General features: G+C 48.5%; 1 protein-coding gene across 2 annotated transcripts in view; it reads left to right on the forward strand.

Moving 5' to 3' along the window:
- COL5A1 (collagen type V alpha 1 chain) overlaps positions 1 to 12,283 on the forward strand; it is a 160,400-nt gene that overhangs the window by 82,176 nt on the left and 65,941 nt on the right. For both annotated transcript variants that reach the window (XM_056351721.1, XM_056351722.1), the window contains exons 10-13: positions 1,896 to 1,937; positions 2,207 to 2,269; positions 9,764 to 9,838; positions 11,376 to 11,468. In XM_056351721.1, coding sequence (XP_056207696.1) covers positions 1,896 to 1,937; positions 2,207 to 2,269; positions 9,764 to 9,838; positions 11,376 to 11,468 — 273 coding nt within the window. The remainder of the gene's footprint in view (positions 1 to 1,895; positions 1,938 to 2,206; positions 2,270 to 9,763; positions 9,839 to 11,375; positions 11,469 to 12,283) is intronic.

Raw genomic sequence — 12,283 nt, forward strand, 5'->3', positions numbered from 1 at the left:
GATAAATATGGGAAGATGCCAAGGATGTTTGCATTGCAAACTGGCTAATTACCCCAACCTCTTCCCCCGTGTGGAGGAGCCTCTGCAGCTGGCCATGGGCAGTGGAGCCGTGGTGCTGTGCGTGCTCAGAGCATGGCACCCAGCAGCCCAGGAGTGTCCTGGGGAGACCTGTGTGGGCTCTGGCTCTCTGCACCAGCCCAGCCACAACACCCATGCGAAAATGTCCCGTGGGTTGGTCTCAACAAGGATGGAGCCAGCACACAGGGGAGAGGTTTGCTGGGAGCTCTGGGTTTTCCTGTGCGATGTCCTCATCATGTGTCTGAAGAGGGAGCCGGTGCTTAGTGGGTGTCCTGGGGGACACCTCCATCAGCATAGCTCACTGCTTCTTGGTAGGCTCCAACAGCAAACAGCTCATATTTGGGGCAGGTTGGAGGGATGTCATGTAGGGTCGACCCCTAATTCCTCCCCACCTCAGAAGAGAGCAGCGGCTCTGTGGCAGGCAGGCAGGCAGGCAGCAAACCGCTGTCAAATGGGCATGGGGTGAAGTCTGTGGCCTAAATTCTTTACTGGTGAAGAACAACCGCGCAGGTGCTTCGGTGATGACAGCACCAAAAAATTTCCCCTAACACATCCAAACAAAGTGGAAGCCAGATTGTAAATGAGGTGGTAATGAGTAGTGTGGACACTGGGGAAAGACAGAAAGTAGTGCTGGCCACGCATTAGCAGTGCAGAAACACGCATCCCACTAATGGAAGCAGGGATGGTCACGGCAGCATGTTTTACTTTTGGGGCAGGACCGCCTGGATTTTCCTTTAGATATTTCAGTTTTGTTCAGTTCAGCCCTGTCTGCTGCCGTGGGGTCAGCTGAGGCTTTTAGCACCAGAGCCTGAGCCCAGGAGAACGGCTAAGGATGACCCGGGACCAGTCCTGGCACTGGCTTCCTCCAGGCTTCTCCCATACGAGCCAGCTGCTTGTCTACAGATTTTCACGGGCTGATTTCATCTCACAGGATAGATGTCCCTGTTTGCTATGGAAGAACTGGGAAGCACTGGGATTGCTTTGGCTTTACCTGGGTGCTGCTGGGGGCGTGGTCACTGCTCCAGAGTTAAAAGGGTAGTTCTCGCTGTGGGGCTTTTCCCAACAGATCCGTGCTGATGCCTTCTGGAAAGCATTTGCCATGGGCAAATTTTATTTTATTGGGAGAATTCTTTCCTGCCTCTTACATACCCATGAGGAGGAAGAAAAAAAAAAGCAGCTTAGTTCTAGTGAGTACATGATAGACTTGATTTAAAGTTATGACAAAATATTTAGATTAAAAGGCATGGAATAACATTATTCTACCATTTTGCCCACACAGTGATTTCCTAGGTACACAAAGTAAATCACAGCATGCAGTCTGCTGGGAAAGTAATTTAAAAAAGAAACCCTTGCAATTTGATTATTAACTTTTTTTTTAAAGTTGCTTGGGTCTAGAAACAGCTTCTTCCTGAAGATGAGCTCTTCTCCTGCTTGGGCACCATCAAGGCTGGACCTACCCCAGGATTTGCTCTTTGGCCAGGAGCTAAGGCAGAAGGGTTGTGTTTGGGAAGGGGACCCTGCGCTGGGACAAGGGTGGGCTTGGTGCTGGGGGAAGGACTGTTTTGCTGTGCCCTGTGCAATTCAAATAAATGGTATTTGGCTTTTTGATGGGCAGTGCCCTTTGTGCCTTTGGGAACAGGGACACAGGAGATGTCATCTAGAGGGACTGGAAGCCCTTCAGCTCTGGGATGCCTAGACCTAGCAGCAAGACCTGAAATATTTGAGAACGGATAAAGCATTGGGCTTTCCAGCTCTGTAATCAAAGTGACTTTGAGGATGCTCCTGGCTAATCACCTTTTTTTCTTCCTCTTGCTCAGGGCATGCTGGTGGAAGGTCCGCCCGGTCCCGAAGGCCCAGCAGTAAGTGGCACTTTGTCTGTACCTTGCAGGGAAGGATGTGCGTGGCTCTGGGGTGCTGAGTGCACATGGCAGGGCTCAGCACACAGCTGTTCCTGGGCTCTATTGCTTCCATATGCCACGCATGTGCACAGACCGCTTTGGGGTCGGCTTTCTGGTGCAAAAATAAACAGAAAGCTCTAATTCTTTTCCTGCTTCTACAAATATGTTACAAATAATAACACATTTTCCTTTAGCAGCTTATATGGTTTTTTCTGTCTTTTCTATGCTAGGGCCTTCCAGGACCTCCAGGACCAACTGGACCTGTGGGCTTAATGGGTGACCCTGGGGAGAGAGTGAGTACCCATGTTTTTCTCCTTTTTGGCTGAAGGCTTCAGTCCTTTTCTGTGTGCAAAGTGGGACTGTGGGGAGCCCTAAAATACTGCTCATCTTGCAATAGCAATTTCCTCTGGGTCAACCCCAAAAAGAGCTTGTGGGTAGGGTACAGGGCAGACCTTTGCATCCAGGGGCAAAGAGCTGGGGAGCAACCACACTAGTCAAATGCAGTAAGCAGTTTTCTCCAGGTTAAAAGCAAGAGTATGGCTAACAAAGCCTCTGCTCTCTATCCGTGCCCTTTGGCATTGGTTGCTCCTTCCAGTGCAGGAGCTGGGCTGGGGCACTGGGAAAACCAGGATGAGCACAACACACATAAAATAGCCATTGGCACAGTAAAGCAAAGCTCAGCCATAATTCTGCATCCTCATTCCAGCTGATGTCGTGAGTCCTGGCAGGGGGGGTGGTTTTGATTGGGTCCAGGATGGTCCCAGGGTCACACCATCACCACTGCTGTGGGTCTTTCTTCACCCCCGCTTGGTGTCCCAGACTGCTCCTGGTGGGAAGGTGACTCTTGTGCAGCACCTCGCCTTTTCTGTAGGTGGATTATTGGTCTGTACCCGTGAGCCCTAGAGACTGATTCATGTGCTTTAGCAGTGCAGTAACTTAGGTTTTGTGTTTGGTTTTGATGGTACTTTAAATCAGTTTTGTCCCTGGCAGCCGCTGCTTTGTGAACTGCTGCCAGCAGAAGCCTCCAGCTTTAGGGTGTCTCATCAGAGGCAGCTGCTCCCAAGCACTTGTGTGGACTGTGACCCCAAATTCCATAGTTTAGCACCACAGTTCAGTCAGAGCTGCATATTTATTTGTTACTGTGGAGTCCTCAGCTGGGATCAGAAACGACCTGTGTTTTGGGAGCTGCTGGACTTGAGCCTCGGGTCAGTAAGTGGTGCACAAGCACCATTCGAGTGGCAATCTGTGTACTTGGCAATGCCAAAAATTAAAACCTACTCTCCTCACTCCCCAAGCTGAGCCTTTGAAATGACCCTCATACCAACACGCTCCTCATTTGCCTTTGTCCACCCACCATTCAAGCCTCTTCCCCCTCCCTGGCAGAGGCAGCCAGGTAAGCAGGTACTGATGCCAAGCTGCCTGGGTGGATGGGGACCAGGCTGCACCCTGCGTCCAGTGGGAATTTTGGCCTGATACCTAGGGGGAAATTCCCTGCAGCACAGATGGGCTCTGGCTTTGCACAGAGGCTGAGGTGGGATCAGCCCTGGCTGCCAGAGCAGCTCAGTTTGGGTCTGAAACTAGAGGAGTGCACACAGCACCCTTGAGCAATACTGGTTTGGGTGATGGAGCACCAAAACCGGGGCAGTGTTGGCAGGGAAGAGCTGTTCCTGCCGCGATGCAGCCTGGCGGACCAGCGTGAAGGGCTACGGGCTGGTGCAGCAGCGGCACAGGGGTGTGTGTGTACCAGCAGCAGTCTCGCCTGAGTAAATTCATTGATTTCAGTGGGTTTGCATGAGTAAAACAAACGCAGCTTGGAGCTTGACACTGCTTCAGTGCCTTGGCACATCCTGATGCTGAGTGCCGTCAGATACGCCTTCAGAATAGCTTCTAGCGTACTGCTGTTTCATCTGGGGAATGGGGCTCCCAGCAGCCCTAATGCCAGCCTCTACCTATGGCTCATTTTGGCCTGAGGCATCCCAGCAGTCTCATTAGCGAAAAGGGCAAAAATTGTGCCTACAGGTGGGTTTCCGAAGGCAGGTGTGGTTGGAGGTCTGTTTTTGTAGGATTTCTCTGGAAAGCGCAGGAGGGAGGAGAGCAGCGGTGACACAGATGACAGGAGATGCCCCTGAACACGCAGAATCCTGCTGCTCTCAGTGCTGTCACCCACGAATGCAAAACATCTTTCTAAGGAAGGGAGCGCTTATCAGCAAACACTTCCCTAATCTGATCGCTGAGGTCGTGAGCACCTCTGTTCTTCTGGCAGAGAAGGCAGCCTGCTACCCGTGGCAGGCTCTTGTGCACCACAGCATCCTCCGCTGATCCAGTTGTTCCCAGATGGGGAACCGCATCCTATTTGCTGGATAAGCTGGGGTGACCCAGGCTCTCTGTGTTTGTAGGGCTTCCAATTCTTCTGGCAGATTTTGGTTGAATTCTGCCCAGACAAGGGGGAAAAAGCCAATGATCAGGTTCGAATGGGGATAGATAAAGAGGTTGTGCTGTTCTGCTGTGTGTCTTAGCACCGCTAATTGCTGTAACTGCTGTTAAGGATTTGTGTTGTGACCTTGCTTATCTTTTATTTTCAAAAAACCTTTTTTTTTGGTCTTAATTAAGCAATCTAAGACCCAGAAAGAATAGGAAGGAGTATTCACTCCATTGCAGAGGATCAGAACAAGATCTCTGCACTACTTAGGATCTCACCTTAGCCTCTTTTTAAATGCCGGAGTGATGCCAGGGGTTTGCCATGGCTGTCTCTGTGGTCACCATCAGGTGTGCATCAAACCCTCTGGTTTTCATTTCTTCTTACTGCCAGCCTGGCTGCGGGCATGGCAACACCAGCTGAGGCACCCCTGGAAGCCACCAAGCACGGTTATCCACCAGAACACAGGAAGGGATGTATCAAACCATGAAAACACCAATTAGACAGAAAGACTGAATATTTTTCCCAAAGTTCTTCCCGGCCTGGCTCTCTGTATGGGTTAAGTTGAGGCTGAGCCGCTGTGCCTTACCTTGCAGAGGTGTTTAAGTTGGTATTTACCCTTTCCTTCTCCCCTCAGCTTTTAAAATCCAGCTGTGTTCCCTTTTCTGGCCGATGTACCCTTGAGCTGTTGTACTTCCCTAGTGCTGCTCTTGCCGTTGCTCCTTTCCCACCCATCCTGGTGGTTCTCCATCCCACCTGCTTGTCAGCAGTAAGCAAGAGATGGGAAAATGCCCCTCTGGGATTTGGTGCTCTTCCAAATTACCATCCCATTGGGATGAGTTTGGGATCCCCTGGGACCTGGCTGTCTTCCTGGGGGACACAGGCAGGAGGGGTGGGATTCCTAGCTTCCCTGCCCGCTGGAGGACCAAGCAACCAGCTGGCTCCAAAGCTACATTATTCACCTCCAAGCCCCATGATGTGCACGTTGGAAAATACAACCACTGAAAGAAATAAAATCATTGCTGGCCTGCACTGGGAAGTGCTGCAGTTTTAAGGTGTACTTGAGGAGATTACTCGGGTGTCGGGGGCATTCCTGTGGCAATGACCCTAACCTGGGTCCTGTATTATTTTTAACTAAGGCTCTTTTTTTTGCCGCCTTGGTCCTTGGGGACTTGGCTGGAGTCCGCTGGCTGCTGCACTTCCCCCCCCCCCCCCCCCGCCCCCTCACACACACACACCTCCCCAGAGCATTGCCCCACCTCATTTACACTCCTGCTGTATTTATTGTTTTTTGATGGCACAGTAATAACGTTTCTTGCGGTTGTGACATGATTGAGAACGAGAAACCCTGACTGTGCTCCATCGATCGGGTGCCTGCAAGCTCAGAAAGTCAATACACAGCTGCAGGCTCAGCCCATGGCCGGGAGCCAGAGCCACCGCTCAGAGGTTGGCTTAACCCTTGAGGCACTGAGGTCCTGCTTCCTCTTACACTACACCAGCAGAAGGACCACGCGAGGGCTCTGCATCCTTGGGTGTTGGCCTTCATAGAGGATGGGTGAGCTAGGCAACAGTCTCAGCAGCGGTTTGCATCTTGCAGTGGTCTAAGATTAGTCAAAAGAGCCATGTGGCTTCATCGGGCTCTTGGTGCATCTTCATCCTGCATGGGTGCTACGTGTTGTCCAGCTTGCTCTTCTCCCCGTGACGTGCTGCTTCTGCTCCAAAGAGTTCAGTTGCCTGGCAGGATGGATGCTGACCCCGGCGATGAGGCAGTCTGTATCTTTGCCACTTGTCCAGGCAGATGCAGACGTTTGCTGGCCAGGCTCCCCTTGAATGGCTGTGCAAAGCCAATCAGCAGCAGACACACTGTCCCCGATGATGTTGTTCCACACCCTGCAATGAAAGGCGTAATTTGCATTCTAGCACAGACGGCACATCCTGCTTTTCTGAGCGTCCAGAACAGAGTGTAATACAACATATTATGCATAGAGAAGCAATGAACTTCCAGAGCCAGGAACGGCAACTGTATTAAAATACTCCTTTTCAATTAGAGCAGCTCCTCTTTTAATTTGTTTATTATTAACCCTGCATATAGCTCATGAATTTACATGACACTTATATGTGCACGGTGAGGAACATTTCCTATGCCCGCCTCTGATAGAAAGACTTTCTATTTGCAATCAGGCAGGTGCACTGAATTAATACACCAACAATATTCAGTTATGTTAATATTGGCCAACACTCGTTTAGCTCTGTTTTATTCATCATGTCAGTTTGTTCATTTATCCCAGTTACTTTACGACTCGAAGAAGAGCTTGTGTCACTGGCAGAGCTGCAGAGCAGCCTGTTAGTGGGAGGTTTCAGAGGACTCATCTGGGGGGAGGTGGTTTAGGATGACTCTAGGCAGGTTTCTTTGAGCTGTGGGCAAAAGGAAATATGGCACTTAGGAGACCAGGCAGCTATTTCATGGATATTCCAGACTGGAATGGAGGAAGTGGGAAAACGTGCCCTTTTGAACGAGATGAGGTGCAGCGTTAGAGCAAACTGCAGCTCTGTCGCTGACCCTGCTGTGTGTTTGGAAATCTGGGGTGTCTGGGTGCTCTGGGCTTGATCAGCATACCTCTGGGGTAAGGCTGGTTGCAAAGCACTAGCTGTGTCTTCCAAGACCATTCAGTCATTGCATCCCAAAGGACTTATTCCCCCTGAGAACAGTTTTGCATCTCGAAAGTCTAAGAGGATCCCTAAAATCCTTACTGGGGTTCTGAAAGGCTTGACACCTTCAGGAACGCCCTTTTTTTTCCATCAGATGTTAAGCAATGCCTTACCTGGAAGACACTAAATACTGTGAGAAAGATCTTCAGTTGCCTAATTTTCTGACCAGGGCTGAAAATATCAGAAAAATAATCCTAGAGAGAGACACTTAAAACAAATTTTGAGGCTTAATACTGTGGGCTGCTGGGCATTGCTCTGTCTGTCGTTGTCTGCTGCTCAAGAAGCCTGAGCACTAACACCCCGAGGTTTCAGTTTAAACATTCCCTTGAATTATTGCACTAGTGTTTGCACTCAGCATGGCATTTTAGTGCACTGCACCAAATAAAAGCTGAAGTCCCCATCTCTGGCTGCTATATATCAGCAGATCTCTATTTACATAATGAGAGTGCACAGATTTACACCAACTGAGACTCTGGCGTGCTGCATTTCTTAAAGGCATTCATGAATTTAAATTTACAAAGTGCTTTATGGGTTTGATTTGCCTCCATACCATTGCCCCCTGCTGCTGCACCCCACAAGGTAAAGACCTCACACACCCAACCCGAAACAAAAAGAGGCGCTTATGGATAAAAACATTGCATCAAGGTTTGTCAGGCAGAGTACACACAGAGAGCTAAACAGGCTCATTCCTGATCTGTCATGTGCAGGACCAGAGTTAAAGAAGAGGGAGATGGAGGAACGTTTATTATATAAAATGAGTCTGGCCTAAATTATTTATTGTGCTTCTGCTCCAACAGATGGGACTGCCCTCTGCACCTCATCGGCAGAGTCAGGGACTCCAGTGTTGGCCAGACTAAGTAAACAGCGTGAATGTTAACATCATGAGCTTGTCTTGAAAAATGGATGGGCTGGCGTGTTATGCAGTCTCCCTTCAGTGCTGAGGGAGCTGCTGGGTTGTTGATTTTTTTTCTCTTTTTGCTGATAAATCACTGGCTGCAGTGCTGTCTGCTGCAGCGCTGGGAGCAGCGTTGTTATTCCAGGCCGGTTGCGGTGCAGACCTGGGCTCGGCGGCCGCAGCGCTGCTCTGCCCTGTAATTGCGGAGCGGGTCCGGCCACAGGCCAGCGGAGCGATGCTCTGCCTGTGGCTGGGTGGAGCCCTGGCAGCTCTTCACCCCCACCCTGGTGCTGGGCTCTAATTTAGCGCTTGAAACTTTGGCTTCCATGTTTTGGGTTCCTGTTTAAGAGGGAGACAAATGTTAAATGGAGTGTGGCATAGAGGGGAACGGATGAAGAGGGAGCAAAGAGTTGTGAGAGGTGCCAAGTCATGCGCAAAAATCTTGCTGGAAGACAGTGAGGCAAGGATAACACATCAAATGTCTTGGTTTGGTTGTTTGTTGTTTTTAAATGCTCCATTTTTTTAGTGACTTTGTTGGCTATTTCTCCTTCCCTCCTCCTTTCCCACCTTTATCTACCTCCGTTTGCCTTGTGGGATCAGTGTGTGACTTCCTAGGGCAGCATCTGGCTCCTCTGTGTCTCTGTAGCGTGTCCACGTATGTCTGTGATTTGTGGCAGGGTTTTATTTTTACTTTTGTTTGGCGTTGGCACGGGCTGGAGGGCTTCAGGCAGGTTGAAGAGAGTGAGAACTAACATAGATACTTGTTGCTTGCCCTTCGAAGCACTTTGGTTCTCCGCAGATGGATTTATTATTGGCATTTAGTAAATAGGGGACTGTCCAAGTCCTCAAGCTGGAGCTGTTGAACGGGCAGTCCTGCCTGCCTTGCCATGAAATGAGCACCAGGGCTCCTCTTGGCATCACTGGGACTTGAGTGGTGAAGCCTTCGGCTTCTCGAGCTGATGTGAAAATTGCAATTAGGCATGCGCATCGAGTAGTTGGATGTCATCCTCATTTGCATGTAGGATTGCTGGATGGATGTGCACATTTGTGTTAACTTAAACTTTTTGCCAAGTACACAGTTGGGAATACAAATAATCTATGGGCTGTCTTAGGAAAATTGGCCATATTTGATTATTTATAGCTTCATCAATAGATCTTTTACTGCATGCTTGTTTCTTTAGTACAAGTTAAAGATACACAACGGATGTTAATCAGCACGGCTCCATTGAGGTCCTGAGAGTTTTGCTGATTTACAGCCACTGACAGCATCACTCCATTGTAGATGGAAGTAGCCTCATAGGACTGGGAAAAGAAAAAGACAGAAGGGAGAAAAATGGAATGACCCAGACGAGTGAGCATACACAGAAATGTATTTATCTTTCCACATTTCTATCTCACTGACTTGAATTATGAAGTTTCATATACTTTTTCAATAGGTTTTAACAGACCCAACTAAGCATTGATTCCATTAACTTGGAACATTGCAAAGACTTTTATTGCTCGCTCGAAAACTGCATGTGGCAGACCCTGGAAATACGGGGGCCAGGATGTAAGAAGAGGGAATTACTTAAGAAAAATCATACGTGCTTACAGATGTGCTTCTACAAAATTTGCCATAGCATCGGGATGCCCGTGTGCTCAATGCCAGTCAGTCAAGATAGGGGACCTTTTGTATTGTGATACGTGCCTTTACAGCCACAACTGCTCAAGTATGGTTGCGACTAAAATGACACTACAGGAGTTTATTTCTATCTATTCTTCTTGTAGGGACCACCTGGTCGCCCAGGTCTTCCAGGAGCAGATGGTTTACCAGGACCACCAGGGACAATGCTTATGTTGCCTGTAAGTACCAGTGTAACTAAAAAAAACATTTAAATGAATCGGGCCTCTCAGCTTTGCTGCTTCTTAATGACTGTTCTTGCAGAAATCTCCCATCTCTTATACCAAGGACACATTTTCCTTGGTATAAAAGATGAGTCCAGGTAGTTCCCTGTTTAAATTTGCTCTTTGCAAAGTGCTGTAACTTCTTCACTGGTCAAAAGCACAGGGCAGGCAGGTTTAAATTTCCATAAATGAAGAATGAGCTTAAGTGTTTCTGACTGGGCATGGTGTTGGAGAGTGAAAGTCATGAAAAAGCAATGGAATACACCTCCAAGGGCCCAGTTTCCAGGCAGACCCCTCCTTCTAGCAGCTCTTCAAAGCAGATGCCAAAATTGTAAGCACCTGAACGAACTGCTCTCTTTTAATGACCAGTGGTTATTTTGCTTTTTTTTTTTTTTTCCCCCCTCCTACATGAAGCTAGCAAGTACCAAGTCAGCCTTCTTGGTCTTGGGATGCTAAAGGAATGGTTATTTTTTGTGTCTGCTTTGATGTGAGGAAACCCTATGGAAACCAGCTGCTGAAAATAAGTGGTTAGGTACCAAAGGGAAAGCGTCTTTAGTGAAAAACCGCAAAACTCTTGTATAAGCTCCAAATGGTAGGGTGATACTTGTGTAGGTTTCTGGCAGGGTGCCTAGGACAGCCTGGGCCAAGCGCTCAACATGGAGCTTAGCTGGCCATTACAATACATTTGTTGGCCCCTACAGTAATCAACCGTAGGCCTATAAATTGCATCTCTTTGAATCTGCTTGCCAAGTTCATGTGGTCATATACCTAGCGCCAACCAAGTGGAATGCAGAGGTGAAATGGAGGTGAAAGAGCTGTCCAAGTAGGTTCTGTAGCCTGGAGAGTCCTCCTTGCAAAACCCCAAACACACATGCAATTAAAGGCAGGAGGAGGGGGTGTGTCCTGGGAAGTGGGCTTGTAGCTGGGGTGGTAGAAGAGGCAGAAGAAAACATTAAACTCCTTTCAAGTCTGGGAAAATAAAGCATTAATGCTTGGGGGTTTTTTAAATCCTTTGTGTGCTGAAGGATCCTGGCTTAAACAATCAGCCAAACTCTGTTCTTTGAAGCATCCTGCCATGCTTGAGAAATACAGCCTTTGTCCCAGGGCATACGGGCAGCTACAGCCAAGAAACCTGATGCAACCCCATCTCCAGGGGTCTCCAGGCCAACAGCATCCGCATGGGAACATCAGCCTTGTGAGAACTTAGTTTTGAACAGTGGTGTGTGAGGTCCTCATAGTTCAGAGCCTACAATCCCTCTTGTTGTGCATTTCTTTGAGCTGGCAGAATCTGCTGCGTGGGGACGGAGACGGGGAACAGTCGGTTTGTGCCTGTGAGCTGGGTGACCTGAGAGCGCGCTGGTTAATGGGATGGTCTGGAACGACAGGGATGGGGTTGAGTCAGTCATGCTGAACAGAATTGTTTAGGAGTCAGGCCAGAGTGAGGGTGCAGGGACAGCAACACTGTGACCTGCTTTCTCCATCTTGTTCCCATCAGTTCCGCTTTAGTGGAGGAGGAGATGCTGGCTCTAAGGGACCTCTCGTTTCAGCCCAGGAGGCCCAAGCCCAAGCCATCCTGCAGCAGGCCAGGGTAAGTGAAGGGTGGTGGGGATGTCTCTTGCAGCAGTTGCCTGAGGAAGCGGAGGAGAATCAGGATAAATGTGTTGGAGATGTCTTCATACTTGCACCATCCGTGGTGCTGGCAATGCTAATGCCTCTCATCTGTGATGGAATTGGTTGTGTGGTTTGAGGTGTGAGGGCATCTGGATGACTTGGCCTTTTACCAATGGCCAGCAATAAGCCCTAGAGACATGGTTTTAAATTGCCTACGGACCTTGGACCAGGCCTTCTGCTGGCACCAGTAGGCACAGACCTGTTGCCCTCGGTAGTGTTTGCTGTTTATGCTGACAGTTTTGAGTCTATATGAACCGTTGTGCTATGTGCTGTAAGGTGCTGTAAGGATTTTTCTTTTTTTTTTTTTTTCCCTTTTCCAGTGAATTTGTAATAATTAAATGTATGTCACAGATTTAAGCGGTTCCCAACTCTGCAAATCTCAACAGGCAGGCTGCCTTTTTCTTCAACATATTTATTTGAAAATCCATGGTAACTATCCCTGTGAATGTTTTCCCCTTGGATGACCTTACCGATTGATGATCAAATAATTCTTGGTGGCATTTGTTATGTAGCTCACTGGTCAAACAAGATCAACCATGCATTTTCCCCGTACAACTCCTGTTCCCTACCTAGATGAGTACCTTAGTGTAAAAGGCTTCATACTCATCTGTTTAAAATCAAACTTAATTTCTAGCCAGTACAGCTTTGAGGTTTTTTCTTCCATGAGAACTTGTGTGAAGTTACATTTGATCATTGACATGTTAAAAGCAGAGATGCAAGAGGCACAATTTC

The sequence above is a fragment of the Falco biarmicus genome, chromosome 9 (genome assembly GCF_023638135.1).
Source record: "Falco biarmicus isolate bFalBia1 chromosome 9, bFalBia1.pri, whole genome shotgun sequence".
In the NCBI taxonomy this organism is placed as follows: Eukaryota; Metazoa; Chordata; class Aves; order Falconiformes; family Falconidae; genus Falco; species Falco biarmicus.